Here is an 18424-nt window from a genome sequence, read left to right on the forward strand (position 1 = left end):
CTTCAAATTAGTGGATTCGGCTATTTCAGACACACCCACTGCTGACAGGTGTATCAAATTGAGCACACAGCCATGCAATCTCCATAGACAAACTTTGGCAGTTGAATGGCCCGTACTGAAGAGCTCAGGGACTTTCAACGTGGCACCATCATAGGATGCCACCTTTCCAACAAGTCAGTTCGTCAAACTTATGCCCTGCTAGAGCTGCCGCGGTCAACTGTAAGTGCTGTTATTGTGAAGTGGAAATGTCTAGTAGCAACAACGGTTCAGCCGCGAAATGGTAGGCCACACAAGCTCACAGAACAGGACCGCCGAGTGCTGAAGCGTGTAACGTGTAAAAATCATCTGTCCTCGGTTGCAACACCCACTACCGAGTTCCAAACTGCCTCTGGAAGCAACGTCAGCACAAGAACTGTTTGTCAGGAGCTTCATGAAATGGGTTTCCATGGCCGAGCAGCCGCACACATGCCTAAGATCACCATGTGCAATGCCAAGTGTCGGCTGGAGTGGTGTAAAGCTCGGCGCCATTGGACTCTGGAGCAGTGGAAACGCGTTCTCTGGAGTGATGAATCACGCTCCACCATGGCAGTCCGACGGACAAATCTGATTTTGGCGGATGCCAGGAGAACGCTACCTGCCCGAATGCATAGTGCCACTGTTAAGTTTGGTGGAAGAGGAATAATGGTCTGGAGCTGTTTTTCATGGTTCGGGCTAGGCCCCTTAGTTCCAGTGAAGGGAAATCTTAACGCTACAGCATACCATGACATTCTAGACGATTCTGTGCTTCCAATTTTGTGGCAACAGCTTGGGGAAGACCCTTTTTTTATGAAATTCATTAAAGGAGATGGTCCTCCCCTTCCCCTGCTGAGGAGCCTCCACACACACACACAAACACAAATACAAACACACACACACACACACACACACACACTCTCATTCAACACATCACAGTGCAGGCGCTATGGCAACAGCACAGAGATGTGCAGTCTCCGCGGTGTGAGAAGAATATTGACTTACCACACCACACCACACCACTCACAGCCCCGTTTCCCAATATACCTCCACCCCCTTCCTCACTCCCTCCCTCCTTCCGTCTTCCTCCACCAGGTCCAGAGTGTCTGGTGCAGTTTGCTGTGTTTAAGGAAACTCCCAGCGCTGGCAGCAGTACAGTGGGGCTGGCAGCCCCTACTCCAGCCCGTACCTCAGCCCTCTTTCTGCCCAGGGCCTGTTCTGGCGTTTCTCTTGGCAGCTGTACAAAGCCCTGGGCAAGCATATAGCTGTGTGGGTCAAGGGCTTGGGCAACGCCAACGCACATCTGTGCCTGAGCTCGCCAGGCCTCACCCCCCCAACGTGACCTGGCGTGGGGGAGGGAAAATTAAGACAATAAAGCAACCACACGTGAGATAGAAATAAATATATGAGGGATTGTCATTATGGAGCTGGCAGGGGGTCCTGGAGCAGGAATGAAAGCATATTTGCTGTTATGGCCACAGGTTTGATCAAGGCCCATTTTGGGATTACCGCTTTGGCAGGATGACAGCACGCCGCTGGGCTCTCGGCTGAAAATAGATGTGAAATAAGACTAATAAAATAAATAAGATTGCTCACCGCTCTCTTTGCAGTGAGAGAGGCTGAGTGAGGTCCTGGGGTTGCTTGCGTGCGATTGGGAAAGATGAGAAGAGGTTAGAGAGTGGACTGAGGGAGGGAGGAAGGGAGGAACGAAGAGGGAAAGGAAGAGAGAGGCATCCATGCTGTCAGCTCTCTAGTGTTGTCTCCCCTCATTAGAACAGAGGCACACTACTAAGGCACCGCCTGGAAGACTGGTTAGCAAATACAATGACCTCAGACTACAGAGACTAGATAGAGAGAGAGAGAGAGAGAGAGAGAGAGAGAGAGAGAGAGAGAGAGAGAGAGAGAGAGAGAGAGAGAGAGAGAGAGAGAGAGAGAGAGAGAGAGAGAGAGAGAGAGAGAGAGAGAGAGAGAGAGAGAGAGAGAGAGAGAGAGAGAGAGAGAGGATTTAGCTTAGAACTAGGGTGTGCTGAGCTCATTGTTAAGGTTACTAACAGTTTAAGCAACATTCAATAAGGCAATACAATAAGGTTCTATAAGTGATTGCAAAAACATAACATAATTGTGTGAATTATTACATATAACATATTGACTTCGGGATAGATCAGTTGCACAGCTGTAGGCCTTAAGCCTACACACAAATCATGCGGATGGGCTGTCGACCATCAGTATTTACCATAGCCATCACTTTTCTTTACTGACCCGGCTGGAGGCAATTAGGAATAAAGGGCTGGATGGAGAAGTAAGCAGCAGTGACATATACATACAGACATACGTACGTACGTAATAAAGGGTGCAAATCAACTGACCGCACCACCATAGGATATGAATGTGTTAGTGGGCGGAATGTGAGACAGTGTGAAACTCAATCCGCTGTACTCTGAGTAAACCACTCTCTCCCTCGCACCCTCCACCTAGCGCTCCTGTCAGAACGCTTATCCCTGATTGACAGCTGGCTGGGGGATGCCAGGCCAGTCAGAGGTGGGCGTGGGAGTGAGGGGGCGGGAGCTGGGAGGGTTAACCCCTGGTGTCTGGGACAGCTGCAGTGTCGCTGGGCCCGTTGGCTGCTGCACGCCATAAATTATCCCTAAAGAGGGTTTACTTTTTATTTTAATGGGGGCTGTAAATTTACGTTGCTGAGGCCCTGAGAGAGCTATTTTTAAAGGGGCACTCTCCCTCTTTTCAGCTCTGCCTTCTTTTTCCCTGAGAGAGGAGAGGAGTGGAGACACTGGAGCTCTGCCATCCGTCTTGTGATCTTTTTTACCTGCAGCCAGTCTGCACTTGATGGGCAACAGTAGGATACTAATAGAAATAAGCTTCTGTAAACTATCCATCATACAATTCCACTACAGTGTGCCTGTACAGTGCAGTATGTGTGTGCTTGTATGTTTGTGTTAGTGTGAGCCATAATACAGTGAGACCTCCACTAGTGCTGTTATGCTGTCATTGTATTATATTGTTCCACACAGTAAAGTCCCTAACAGTTCCTCCCTCCTCCCTCTGCAGGTGCTGTTTGCCCTGAACCAGACGCTGCTGCAGCATGAGAGTGTGAGAGCAGGCAGTCTGCAGGGCTCCTACACCACAGAGGACCTCATCACACACTATAACTGTGGAGACCTCAGCTCCATCATCTTCAACCATGACACCTCACAGGTACGTCCACCAGGGCTAGAAGACCCAGGGGGGCTAAAGTTGTGTTATTCCATCGTGGTCTTGAAGATTCAGGCTTTTGGTCCTGCCCAGCACTAACACACCTTACAATCAAGCCCTGACATAGAGGGACCTACTATGGCCTCACACTCTGGTCATCACACACCATGTACTATATATCCTCCATGGTCATACCAACTACAGTATGATCATATTTCAACGTTCATAAACACTGTACCATTATACATGTAGATGTTGTCACACTGACTACACACTCATGATCATCATCAGTCATCACTGGCCATGATATAAGCACAGTTTAGGAGTCTGAACTAGGGTCAATTCAGCATATTACAATCGCTTTACCTTCACAGGTGTATTATTACAGTGAGGGAAAAAAGTATTTGATCCCCTGCTGATTTTGTACGTTTGCCCACTGACAAGGAAATGATCAGTCTATCATTTTAATGGTAGGTTTATTTGAACAGTCAGAGACAGAATAACAATAAAAAAATCCAGAAAAACGCATGTCAAAAATGTTATAAATTGATTTGCATTTTAATGAGGGAAATAAGTATTTGACCCCCTCTCAATCAGAAAGATTTCTGGCTCCCAGGTGTCTTTTATACAGGTAATGAGCTGAGATTAGGAGCACACTCTTAAAGGGAGTGCTCCTAATCTCAGCTTGTTACCTGTATAAAAGACTCCTGTCCACAGAAGCAATCAATCAATCAGATTCCAAACTCTCCACCATGGCCAAGACCAAATAACTCTCCAAGGATGTCAGGGACAAGATTGTAGACCTACACAAGGCTGGAATGGGCTACAAGACCATCGCCAAGCAGCTTGGTGAGAAGGTGACAACAGTTGGTGCGATTATTCGCAAATGGAAGAAACACAAAATAACTGTCAATCTCCCTCGGCCTGGGGCTCCATGCAAGATCTCACCTCGTGGAGTTGCAATGATCATGAGAACGGTGAGGAATCTGCCCAGAACTACACGGGAGGATCTTGTCAATGATCTTAAGGCAGCTGGGACCATAGTCACCAAGAAAACAATTGGTAACACACTACACCGTGAAGGACTGAAATCCTGCAGCGCCCGCAAGGTCTCCCTGCTCAAGAAAGCGCATATACAGGCCCGTCTGAAGTTTGCCAATGAACATCTGAATGATTCAGAGGAGAACTGGGTGAAAGTGTTGTGGTCAGATGAGACCAAAATCGAGCTCTTTGGCATCAACTCAACTCGCCATGTTTGGAGGAGGAGGAATGCTGCCTATGACCCCAAGAACACCATCCCCACCGTCAAACATGGAGGTGGAAATATTATGCTTTGGGGGTGTTTTTCTGCTAAGGGGACAGGACAACTTCACCACATCAAAGGGACGATGGACGGGGCCATGTACCGTCAAATCTTGAGTGAGAACCTCCTTCCCTCAGCCAGGGCATTGAAAATGGGTCGTGGATGGGTATTCCAGCATGACAATGACCCAAAACACACGGCCAAGGCAACAAAGGAGTGGCTCAAGAAGAAGCACATTAAGGTCCTGGAGTGGCCTAGCCAGTCTCCAGACCTTAATCCCATAGAAAATCTGTGGAGGGAGTTGAAGGTTCGAGTTGCCAAACGTCAGCCTCAAAATCTTAATGACTTGGAGAAGATCTGCAAAGAGGAGTGGGACAAAATCCCTCCTGAGATGCGTGCAAACCTGGTGGCCAACTACGTCTGACCTCTGTGATTGCCAACAAGGGTTTTGCCACCAAGTACTAAGTCATGTTTTGCAGAGGGGTCAAATATGTATTTCCCTCATTAAAATGCAAATAAATGTATAACATTTTTGAAATGCGTTTTTCTGGATTTTTGTTGTTGCTTTTCTGTCTCTCACTGTTCAAATAAACCTACCATTAAAATTATAGACTGATCATGTCTTTGTCAGTGGCAAAATCAGCAGGGGATCAAATACTTTTTTCCCTCACTGTACGTCCAGACAAATTATGCAATAAGACATTATTTTCTATCTTCTTGGCCCCTAAAGACCAGGCCTCCTACAGTTATCTCCTGCATCCCTCCACTAAACCAGTCCAGTAAGCCTTGGTTCTTTATATAATAATAATAATAACACATAATTAACATTCCATACCACATGCTATAACCATCTAATGGTTGACGGCGGTGCCTGGCCGTGCTGATCTATGGCAGGCCTTATGAACTCTGCCGGAGTCGCAGGTGTTCCCTGATAAATGGACGGTAATCCCCAGCCCCCATGCTCTCCCAGCTCCATCTTCATCTACTGGGGGCCTGATGGGCCGCAGGCAGGAGAGGTTAATGCAGACGGCCTCCTCAGTCCCAGCCTCAGCCTATCCACCAGAGAGTGTAGAGCAACTAGGAGGTTCAAAGGGAGCAGGCTTGAGGAGGCCCCGGCCAGGGCCGCGACCAGAAGTGAGGAAGGGAGGAAATATTTCCCTGTCATTTCTCATTTCCTGAACAGCCAGGATAGAGTGCAGCTAATGGGCCTTCCTGTGATAGGTTATCTGCATGCGGTTATCCCCCCCAACCCCTCCCCTTCGACCATTAAACGCTCAAGCGGTCCTGATTCATCAGAGAACTGATGGGACCTCCCTCCTCACTCTCTTTACTTTTCTCTGATTCTCCTTCTCTAGCCCAGTCACTCCCACAGGACCCACCAGTGCTAACCAGAGCAGAGAGAGAGAGAGAGAGGGCAAGAAAGAGACAAGAAGAGAAGAGAGAGGGAGGATTTGAGGGAAAAGGGTATTTAGAAAGAGGAAGGAAAGGAGTTATAGAGATTAAGATACAGGATATAGACAAGGAGGGATCAGAGCTGTATCAAATAGTATGGTTCATGTCCCTGTTTACACACAGTGGCATATAGACCAATAATTACAAGTGTTTAACTACACTTCTTACATGTACCATGAAAACCAGGTCTTGAGAGAGAGTAGAAAGACAGAGGGAGAGAGAGAGAGAGTGAGTGAGAGAGAGTGTGAGAGAGAGAACGAGAGAGAGAGAAAGAGGAGATTAGGAGAGTGTGAGATGGGAGAGAGGGATGAGAGTGTGTGAGATAGATACTTTTTTTTTGGTGACAAAAAGTTTCTTTATTTTGTATTTTTTTTGTTGTTGGGTGGTTACAGGTACAATATTTAAATTGATATAATTTCATATTCCATATATTTTCAATTCATTATTTCATTCATTGTACCTGTGGGCTGCCAAATAAAAAAAAACATTTAAAAAAAAACATTACAATAGGTACATACAGTGCCTTCGGAAAGTATTCAGACCCCTTGACCTTTTCCACATTTTGTTACGTTACAGCCTTATTCTAAAATGGATTAAATAGTTTTTTTCCCCTCATCAATCTACACACAATACCCCATAAGGACAAAGCAAAAACAGGTTTTTAGAAAGTTTTGCTAATTTATAAAAAATAAAAAACGGGTATGACACCACAAGCTTGGCACACCTGTATTTAGGGAGTTTCTCCCATTCTTCTCTGCAGATCCTCTCAAGCTCTGTCAGGTTGGATGGGGAGTGTTGCTGCACAGCTATTTTTAGGTCTCTCCAGAGATGTTCGATCGGGTTCAAGTCCGGGCTCTGGCTGGGCCACTCAAGGACATTCAGAGACTTGTCCTGAAGCCACTCCTGTGTTGTCTTGGCTGTGTTCTTATGGTCGTTGTCCTGTTGGAAGGTGAACCTTCACCCCAGTCTGAGGACCTGAGCGCTCTGGAGCAGGTTTTCATCAAGGATCTCTGTGTACTTTGCTCCGTTCATCATTGCCTCGATCCTGACTAGTCTCCCAGTCCCAGCCGCTGAAAAACATCCCCACAGCATGATGCTGCCACCACCATGCTTCACCGTAGGGATGGTGCCAGTTTTTGATTTGTAATACATTTGCATAAATGTCTAAAAACCTGTTTTCGCTTGTCATTATGGGGTATTGTGTGTAGATTGCTGAGGATTATTATTTTTTAAATCCAAAATGTGGAAAAAGTCAAGGGGTCTGAATACTTTCCGAAGGCACTGTAACTACAAAGTATTGATCATTTTGATCATATTTTAAAGTTTAAGTATTAATAAAATCAGTATAAAAAGGAAAAGAAAGCAAAAATAAGTGGGCTTTATAGATTGTTTATTTGTATGTGTTGTGCTTTAGCTGAGATTATTCTTTACAGAGTAAAGTGTATTTGTCCAGGCCTTAATTGTTTGTTGACTAGCACCATTCATTCTTGCTGTCAATAATTATAATGTTGTAACTTCTAATAGTAACTGTATCCACTGGCGAATTGGGAGAGAGTGAGGTGATTGCCATTTATGAGCCAACATCTTTTTTGCAGCAGTGCTGCCTGCCAGCAGTAATCATCTCTGATTGATTGAGAGATTCAAGGAGCTATCATCGTTAAGTAACATAATAGATGCAAAGCATTGAATATTTATATTGAAGCACTTCAAAAGAAATGTTGTAACTTTGCCCCAGAACCATTTAACTTCAGGGCACTCCCACATCATATAAAGGTATGTCAAAAGAAATGTTGTAACTTTGCCCCAGAACCATTTAACTTCAGGGCACTCCCACATCATATAAAGGAATGTGCCTACCTGATTTAGGGGACACAGTGAACAGTTGAGAGTTGAGGCCAATTTCATTGTAAAACGTTTCCTTGGTGTTAAATACAGTCTGTGAACAAACTTAAAATGTATAAATTGATGGTTCGTATTACGGGATGCCAAGATCATATTTTTCCATATTCTGTTACAGTTAAAAGGTTGTTCAGATTGAATTAGTGGACCATACTTTTTTAATGGCTAGAGACTCTTGATGCTAACAGGACTATAGCAGCTGATTCATCAGTGTCTCAGCGTAGCTCATCACTCACACACACACACACACACATACACACACACACACACACACACACACACACACACACACACACACACATAAAAACCTACGTAATTAGGTGCTTTTCATGCAGCTGTCCAGTCCTTTTCATCACATTTAGTGCTGCAGGTCAATCAGCAGCCAGGTCACCCGTGATACAAGTCAGTATTCGACGTCCATCCATGTCTGAGGACGTCGGGAGATGATGTGGAAACTGGCCACTAGGGGCAACAGTGAGCGCTGTTATCTACAAGTAGGTTTCGGTTTTGCTAGGGCATTGTGGACGGGGATGGCAGATGGGCGTAAGCTTCTGCCTCTGATTCCAAAGGTTGCAATTTTGAATCCAGTGTTTTAAGCCTATCCCAAACCTTTTTATTTTTATTTTTTTTAATTTTACCTTTATTTAACTAGGCAAGTCAGTTAAGAACAAATTCTTATTTACAATGACGGCCTACACCGGCCAAACCCGAACGACGCTGGGCCAATTGTGCGCCGCCCTTAAGCCTTACCTTAACCATTCGGAGTTAATGCCTAAGCTTAAGATTTCTGAGTTAATGCCTAAACTCACCCCTAAACTTAAAAATCCAGAGTTAATGCCTAAACATAACCTTAAACACTTTGACATTTGAGAAACATGGATGAACGTCAAATACTGACGTGAGACTGTGAGAGCTAGTTGCAATCAGACACAGGCTGTGATCAGCAGCTACAGGTGTCAACATCATACAGTACAGTTCAGGGCCCTCCGGGCAATCAGTCTTCAAAGCCCCAAAAGACAACACAACCACACACATGCACACACACACACACACACACACTCCCTCACACACTTCTGTACCCTCTGACCTCTTTTCCTGATAACCCCTTCCTGTCTCTTTCCATCTCTCTCTTCTTTCCCCCTCTCCCCTCACTCCCTCCATCTCCACTGGGGAGAGTAGCCCTGGTCAGGAAGTGGAGAGGAACTTGTTCCTAACAAACACTTTGACCCCAGAGCTGGAAGAAACTGAACAGGATACTCCCTGAGAGCAGTACAGTGGGGCTCAGATGCAGTCTGCAGCCTGGCCCTAGTGTGTGTGTGTTTTGAGCAGCTGTATAATAGAGCAGAGCAGGATCCTCAGCCTACCCCTGTAAAGGTGGCCCTTGAGGCCCCCCTCTAAACGCCAGACCCCCTCCCACTCCACTCCCATTCCCCCTGGACCCCTAATCATCCCTGCAGATTAACGGCCTGCCTAGCCCTCTGAGCCGGCCAAGAGCTGACTACAGCCAGGACGCTGTCGGCTGTAAATCAATCAAACCGCAATTAAACACACATTCTCACACACACACACACACACACACACACACACACACACACACACACACACACACACACGCAGGCATGCAAACACACATACACACACATCAGTAGAGTCAGTCCCTCTCTCTCTCTCTCTCTCTCTCTCTCTCTCTCTCTCTCTCTCTCTCTCTCTCTCTGTAGCAGGTAGTCATTTTCCATCAGGCTGTCATGCTACACACGCTGGCAGAAATGTCAGGAACACTTTCTCCTGCCAGGTCGCACACTCACACGGGCACACGTGTGCCAGGATGTCACTAACACCCTCCTTCTCTCATTCTGTCCCTCTCTCTTTCCTTTTCTTTCCCCTTCCTCTCTTTCTCCGTTCTCTCATCCCCCTTCCCCTTCCCTCTTGCTCTCTCTCTCTCTCTCTCTCTCTCTCTCTCTCTCTCTCTCTCTCTCTCTCTCTCTCTCTCTCTCTCTCTCTCTCTCTCTCTCGCTCTTGCTCTCTCACTCTCTCTCAGCTCCCTCACTTCATCAACAGTTCCCTGCCGGCCCATGAGAGGACCACGGCGCTGCAGATTGACAGCTACTTCCGTCAGGAGCTCATCTACAAACGCAACGAGCGAATGGCACGCCGCATCTCTGCCCTCATCCAGCGAAGCCCCTCCCAGACCTTCTTCTTTGCTTTTGGTGCAGGTGAGTGGGGAGGGTTGGGAGGTCATGAGTCCAGGAAACCCTGATCTAAGGTCACCTCTACAGATTAAAGGGAGGATTTAGGGAGGGTAATCTGAACCTAGATCTGTGCCTATGGGCACTTCAATGGGACCCCATTTCTGGTGCTTACAGAAACTCTGTGTGCCTGTTTTTCACCAACACTGAAGCTTAGTGATGGTACAGAGAGAGCTGGAAGTGGCTGCAAGGTGGATGGGGGGACAGTAGTAAATGGTAGATGACCTGGCTTTATGGCCCAGTTAGGGGTGGGTTTTGGCAGCTAGAGCAGAGGAGACAGATGAAGTCAGGAGGCCATGTTCACAGTGCTCCCCTGCACCTCAGCCCACCCTCAGCTCTCTCCAGCCACCAGTAAAGACTAATGGAGCGTAGAGTTGAGGAGAGGAACTTACAGTGCTACTCACCCCACATCTCAGTGGAGGCAAGGAATGCTCATGGTTACAGTTACATTTAGATCTGTGTGCGTGCGTGTTTGTGTGTGTGTGTGCGGTAGCGCGTGAGAAAGATATATTAGGTTTGTGTCTAGTGAGTGTTTGTTAATGTGTGTTTATGGTGAACAATTGGTGAGCAATTTGATCTCATTCATGTGTTTGAAAGCAGAACTGGAGAAAGAGCAGGACAATAAAAGTCTTCAATGGTTCCCAGATCTCTGGCATGTAGAAACATCTGTACAATACACACACGCACACGCACGCACACGCACATGCACAAACACACACAGCTATAGTGCCAATTACCAGCAGTTCCTCCCAAATCCAGAAATGAAGAAACCATGAGCTGTTTGTTTCAATTATCATTCCAGGCTAATGCTGCTAATGTTTCCTGAATGGTGCACTGTGTCCTGGGGGAGAGGGGAGTGTGTGTGTGCGTGTGCATGTGCGTGGGTACACACTGTATGTGTATTAGGAGTAACTAGTTCATTTTCATGTAATTCATTTTCATGTAATAAATCCATGGCCAGCATTCCAGTGAACCGGTGGAGGAAATAAGGCTTGATGAATCTGAAGATACATCCTTCCTTTATTAAACTGTGTTTTCATTGGGAACACAGAAACCCATGTGAACCACAGTTAACAAGTGAACCAGATCAGAGGAGCAGATCAGAGGAGTAGCGGGTTGAGTGGGGGAGTAGGGGTGCTTTTGGGTTTGTAGGCACGGGACCATATAGAACATTTACTGTTTCAATATGTCAGATAAGAACACTAGTTTTCATTTTCCATTTTAAAATGTTTTCCCATTTTCGGGAATACTCTACACGCCCCTGATGTAGGGCTGGTGTAGGGTGCATTGGGAGGGATAGACTCTGATGTAGGGTGGACTAGGAGGTATAGGGCTGGTGTAGGGTGCATTGGGAGGGATAGACTCTGATGTAGGGTGGACTAGGAGGTATAGGGCTGGTGTAGGGTGCATTGGGAGGTATAGACTCTGATGTAGGGCTGGTGTAGGGTGGACTGGGAGGTATAGACTCTGATGTAGGGCTGGTGTAGGGTGGACTGGGAGGTATAGACTCTGATGTAGGGCTGGTGTAGGGTGGACTGGGAGGTATAGACTCTGATGTAGGGCTGGTGTAGGGTGGACTGGGAGGTATAGACTCTGATGTAGGGCTGGTGTAGGGAGCACTGGGAGGGATAGACTCTGATGTAGGGATGGTGTAGGGTGGACAGGGAGGTATAGACTCTGATGTAGGGCTGGTGTAGGGTGGACTGGGAGGGATAGACTCTGATGTAGGGTTGGTGTAGGGTGGACTGGGAGGTATAGACTCTGATGTAGGGCTGGTGTAGGGTGGACTGGGAGGTATAGACTATGATGTAGGGCTGGTGTAGGGTGGACTGGGAGGTATAGACTCTGATGTAGGGCTGGTGTAGGGTGGACTGGGAGGTATAGACTCTGATGTAGGGCTGGTGTAGGGTGGACTGGGAGGTATAGACTCTGATGTAGGGCTGGTGTAGGGTGGACTGGGAGGTATAGACTCTGATGTAGGGCTGGTGTAGGGTGGACTGGGAGGTATAGACTCTGATGTAGGGCTGGTGTAGGGTGGACTGGGAGGTATAGACTCTGATGTAGGGCTGGTGTAGGGTGGACTGGGAGGTATAGACTCTGATGTAGGGCTGGTGTAGGGTGGACTGGGAGGTATAGACTCTGATGTAGGGCTGGTGTAGGGGTGGACTGGGAGGTATAGACTCTGATGTAGGGCTGGTGTAGGGGTGGACTGGGAGGGATAGACTCTGATGTAGGGTTGGTGTAGGGTGGACTGGGAGGTATAGACTCTGATGTAGGGCTGGTGTAGGGTGGACTGGGAGGTATAGACTATGATGTAGGGCTGGTGTAGGGTGGACTGGGAGGTATAGACTCTGATGTAGGGCTGGTGTAGGGTGGACTGGGAGGTATAGACTCTGATGTAGGGCTGGTGTAGGGTGGACTGGGAGGTATAGACTCTGATGTAGGGCTGGTGTAGGGTGGACTGGGAGGTGTAGACTCTGATGTAGGGCTGGTGTAGGGTGGACTGGGAGGTATAGACTCTGATGTAGGGCTGGTCTAGGGTGCACTGGGAGGTATAGACTCTGATGTAGGGCTGGTGTAGGGTGGACTGGGAGGGATAGACTCTGATGTAGGGCTGGTGTAGGGTGCACTGGGAGGTATATACTCTGATGTAGGGCTGGTGTAGGGTGGACTGGGAGGTATAGACTCTGATGTAGGGCTGGTGTAGGGTGGACTGGGAGGGATAGACTCTGATGTAGGGCTGGTGTAGGGTGGACTGGGAGGTATAGACTCTGATGTAGGGCTGGTTTAGGGTGGACTGGGAGGTATAGACACTGATGTAGGGCTGGTGTAGGGTGGACTGGGAGGTATAGACTCTGATGTAGGGCTGGTGTAGGGTGGACTGGGAGGTATAGACTCTGATGTAGGGTGGACTAGGAGGTATAGGGTTGGTGTAGAGAGTTTGGTGTATGGTGAATGGCCTGTGATGACCTCTCCTGGGTGCCTGAGAGGTGAACAGGAGAGTGCCAGAGTGCCAGGTCACCTGTGGGTGGGCCATCTGTCTGTCTGTCCGTCTGCGTTCCTTCAGCTGAAAGGCCTGTGTGTGTGTGTTTGTGTGTGTGTGTGTTTTTGTGTGTGTGTGTGTGGTGTGTGTGTGTGTGTGTGTGTGTGTGTGTGTGTGTGTGTGTGTGTGTGTGTGTGTGTGTGTGTGTGTGTGTGTGTGTGTGTGTGTGTGTGTGTGTGTGTGTGTGTGTGTGTGTGAGGGCTGACAGGTAGTGTGAGCTGATGGGAAACGGCTGCAGCGCGGCCGTAACCGGGCGATAACCCGGGGAGTACACACACACGCGAGCGCCAGACCGTGGAGACCTATGTTTTCTCTAGGTTTTCTCTCATATGCCTGAAGCAACCCTCAGAGAAGCTGATATCAAAATATCCCACAGCCACCTTCTGATATCATCTTCTGCTACCACTTTACTTATGAAGTGTTCTAATGCCTGATAAACATGCGTAGCACATTATAGATGCATTCATAGAGCATAGTACTGGGGAGGCCAATGGGAACACATACCGGGACTCTCTCTCTCTGCAACCATCTGTCTTTCTCTGTATCATCTCTATCTGTTTGTCTTTCTCTGTCCCTGTCTGTCTGTCTTGGCCCATCCATCCAGGGTCTTCTCTGGCACCCTCTCCATCTTCCTAGCTGCAGACTCCTCGGAGTAGAGCAGAGCTGGAGGAGAACTATTGTTTATAAGAGCTCCTTCCTTCCATATGGCCGATAACTATTAACGGCCCCCGCTGCATTTGCCTTGGATGCCGTTCTACAGGAACCATGTCCAGACTACAGAAAGAAAACAAGAACGGGAGGAAAAGAGCGGGCGCTCAGGTTAAGGCGTTCTAGAGTTACCCGTGTCATTCCATTACTGCTTCCGGGGGTAATTAAACTATACGATGTGTGTATAACGTGGGTTGGGCAGGCCATTCATCTTGCCACAGCATCCGCCCCCCACACCCTCTCCCCCTTGCCAAAATCTCCCCACAGTTCCAAAGTTCTAGCAGCCCCATGGTACACGGTGTGTGTCTGACACTGGGTAATGACATATAGCGTCTCACGGACATTATTCATTTTCATACACAGCTTATTTATGAAAATAGAGTGGGGATCATGGAGTCATAACATAACAAGCAGAAAATAAATACTCCATCCAATAAGAGTGGCCCTCTCTCTGACTCTCTCTGGTGCCCCCTGTTGCGGGGAACGTTTCTGGCATGAAAGTGAGAGTGGTGTTATAGTGAAGTGGGCATTGCTGCTCCACGTTATGCAATTTATTGTATATGCTGCTCTGCTATGTACCAAATCACTGAGGCTATGGCACATCAGCAGTATGTTAGGACAGACTGTCTTGTTCTCGCAGGAACTGACTTTGTGTACAGTCTGTATCTCCCCCCTCTCTCTATCTATCCAGTGCTTTGTTCTGTACTGTACTGTACTGTATGATCCAGGGTGTTACTGTTACTGTTACTGTAGTGTTACTGTTACTGTTACTGTAGTGTTACTGTTACTGCTACTGTAGTGTTACTGTTACTGCTACTGTAGTGTTATTGTTACGGTAACTGTAGTGTTACTGTTACTGTAGTGTTACTGTTGCTGCTACTGTAGTGTTACTGTTACTGCTACTGTAGTGTTATTGTTACGGTAACTGTAGTGTTACTGTTACTGTAGTGTTGCTGTTACTGCTACTGTAGTGTTACTGTTACTGTTACTGTTACTGTTACTGTTACTGTTACTGTTACTGTTACTGTTACTGGTACTGGTACCGGTACTGGTACTGGTACTGGTACTGGTACTGGTACTGTTAATGTACCTGTTACTGTTACTGTTACTGTTACTGTTACTGTTACTGTTAGTGTACTGTTACTGTTACTGGTACTGGTACTGTTAATGTTACTGTTACTGTTACTGTTACTGTTACTGTTACTGCTACTGTTACTGTTACTGTTACTGTTACTGTTACTGTTACTGTTACTGTTACTGTTACTGTTACTGTAGTGTTACTGTTACTGTTACTGTTACTGGTACTGGTACTGGTACTGGTACTGGTACTGGTACTGTTACTATTACTGTTACTGTTAATGTTAATGTAGTGTTACTGTTACTGTTACTGTTACTGTTACTGTTACTGTTACTGTTAATGTTAATGTAGTGTTACTGTTACTGTTACTGTTACTGTTAATGTTAATGTAGTGTTACTGTTACTGTTACTGTTGTGTTACTGTTACTTTTATTGTTACTGTTAGTATACTGTTACTAGTACTGTTACGGTTACTGTTACTGTTACTGTAGTGTTACTGCTACTGTAGTGTTACTGTTACTGTTACTGTTACTGTTACTGTTACTGTTACTGTTACTGTTACTGTTACTGTTACTGTTACTGTTACTGTTACTGTTACTGTTACTGTTAGTGTACTGTTACTGTTACTGTTACTGGTACTGTTACTGTTACTGTTACTGTAGTGTTACTGTTACTGTTACTGTAGTGTTACTGTTACTGTAGTGTTACTGTTACTGTAACTGTAGTGTTACTGTTACTGTCGTGTTACTGTTACTGTTACTGTTACTGTTACTGTTACTGTTAATGTTAATGTTAATGTTACTGTTAGTGTACTGTTACTGTACGCTAGTGTTACTGTTACTGTTACTGTTACTGTTACTGTTACTGTTACTGTTACTGTTACTGTTAATGTAGTGTTACTGTTACTGTTACTGTCGTGTTACTGTTACTTTTATTGTTACTGTTAGTATACTGTTACTAGTACTGGTACTGTAGTGTTACTGCTACTGTACTGTTACTGTTACTGTTACTGTTAGTGTACTGTTACTGGTACTGTTACTGTTACTGTTACTGTTACTGTTACTGTTACTGTTACTGTTACTGCTACTGTAGTGTTACTGTTACTGTTACTGTTACTGTTACTGTTACTGTTACAATTACTGTTACTGTTACTGTTACTGTTACTGTTACTGTAGTGTTACTGTTACTGTTACTGTTACTGTTACTGTTACTGTTACTGTAGTGTTACTGTTACTGTTACTGTTACTGTTACTGTTACTGTTACTGTTACTGTTACTGTTACTGTTACTGTTACTGTTACTGTAGTGTTACTGTTACTGTTACTGTTACTGTTACTGTTACTGTACAATTACTGAACCATGGGCAGCAGCCTTCTACTGTAAGTACTGTTTCAGTATGGCATACTACACTGGTGATCTGGCCAAGACAATGTTGTACACTTTTCCATGGACAGAATGACACAGCACCAGCTGATAGTAATTGGTTAAGAGCATACTCACACGCACTTTCTCTTTCATTGGCCAACAAACACACAGCCACCCAACCACACAAACACACCCACACACACACACGAACACACACGCACACACACACACACACATAGATACACACACACACACACACACACACACACACACACACACACACAACCTTGTGGGGACACACAATTCAGTCCCATTCAAAATCCTATTTTCCCTAACCCCTAACCTTAAACTTAACCCTAAACCTAACCCTAACCTTAACCCTAACCCTAACCTTAACCTGAAAACCTAACCTTAATTCTAACCCTAAACCTAACCCTAGCTCCTAACCGTAGCTCCTAACATTAACCCTAAAACTAACCCTAGCTCCTAACCCTCAACCTAATTCTAATTCTAACACTAATTCTAACTTAACCCTAAACCCCTAGAAATAGTATTTGAACTTTTGGGGACTAACAGAATGTCCCCAGCTGGTCAAATTTCTGTTTTTTTTTACTATTCTTGTGGGGACTTCTGGTCCCCAAAGGTAGAGTTAAACACGTCCCACACACACACACACACACACACACACACACACACACACACACACACACACACACACACACACTCACACACACTCACACACACAGACACACACACAGACACACACACTCACTCGCTTTCTCTACATAACGCAGCAATACGCACGTACATGTAGGAGGAGGAGCTGGTGTGGCAGTGTGTTGGAGTCGGAGACCAGTGTTTCAGCACTTTTTCATTTGCTAGTTCCTTGATGCTGCCTTCATTCCCTTATTGAAAACATCCCCTGGAATGTCCTGCAGCAGCCATAGCCCAGCCACCAATATACACAGTGAGGGAGAGAAAGTGTGTTACAGTGTGTGTGTGTGTGTGTGTGTGTGTGTGTGTGTGTGTTTGTGTTGTGTGTGTGTGTGTGTGTGTGTGTGTGTGTGTGTGTGTGTGTGTGTGTGTGTGTGTGTGTGTGTGTGTGTGTGTGTGTGTGTGTGTGTGTGTGTGTGTGTGTGTGTGTGTGTGTGTGTGCGAGTGCGTGTGTGTGTGTGTGTGAGAGGGGTCGGAGGCGAGTGAGTTGTATGGCCTAGAGAGTTGTTTATTACTGTTTTATTCTATCGCTAACAAGCATTGTTCAATACTGCGGATACATGTGCAAAACTCTAAATACAGTTATCACAACACTCTATGTGGCAGCCTGTGGATCATCTGTAGCTCAATTGGTAGAGCATGGCGCTTGTAACGCCAGGGTAGTGGGTTCGATCCCCGGGACCACCCATACGTAAAAATGTATGCACACATGACTGTAAGTCGCTTTGGATAAAAGCGTCTGCTAAATGGCATATTATTATATTATTATTTGTCATTGCTTTGACACAAAATGCATTCAATGACAACATCTTTCAAATTACATAAATACTTGTCTCACAAAAACACATTTACCAACAAAACTTTATGTATCTACAGACCATTTTGCAAATGTTAAGATACCCTTTTCAAAACTGTTAAACTCAAGTTTAAAAGCTACTGAAAATTGAATTAGACTGCAATTTTTACATTGCTACAGTAAAAGCAAAATAGAAATTCTGTTCAAATATTTTTTTTTGAACACACACAAGAATGGTGTACAGGTATGAAAGACATACAGTTCTTATCTAAACATAAGAGAACAGACATGAACAACAAGACCCAGAGTTCTGGACATAAAACAAATATTACAAAAGACGACATACAGAACAGGGACAGGTAGAAAGAAAAAGGGTAGATGTAACCCCCCCCATTCCACCCTATTCCCCTCCCGACTGCTCGAATGTCGGGGCCAGCACACGCTGCCCAAAGGTAGATTACAATATGACAATTGAGAATGTGTTAAAGAGTACAAATTCACAGCACCGACTGGTCCAAGTAAGAGAGGAAAGGCTGCCAGATTTGATCAAATGTTGATAATTTATTGTTCAGAATATATCTAATTCTTTCTAAGTGTACAGT

At 45.8% G+C, this 18424-nt stretch overlaps 1 protein-coding gene across 3 annotated transcripts in view; it reads left to right on the forward strand.

The window, feature by feature from the left end:
- The window catches only part of trabd2b (TraB domain containing 2B), a 75064-nt gene that overhangs the window by 41341 nt on the left and 15299 nt on the right, over positions 1-18424 (forward strand). For all 3 annotated transcript variants that reach the window (XM_041839431.1, XM_041839432.1, XM_041839433.1), the window contains exons 3-4: positions 3076-3222; positions 9912-10086. In XM_041839431.1, the coding sequence (XP_041695365.1) occupies positions 3076-3222; positions 9912-10086 (322 nt within the window). The remainder of the gene's footprint in view (positions 1-3075; positions 3223-9911; positions 10087-18424) is intronic.

This window comes from Coregonus clupeaformis, chromosome 20 (assembly GCF_020615455.1).
Source record: "Coregonus clupeaformis isolate EN_2021a chromosome 20, ASM2061545v1, whole genome shotgun sequence".
In the NCBI taxonomy this organism is placed as follows: domain Eukaryota; kingdom Metazoa; phylum Chordata; class Actinopteri; order Salmoniformes; family Salmonidae; genus Coregonus; species Coregonus clupeaformis.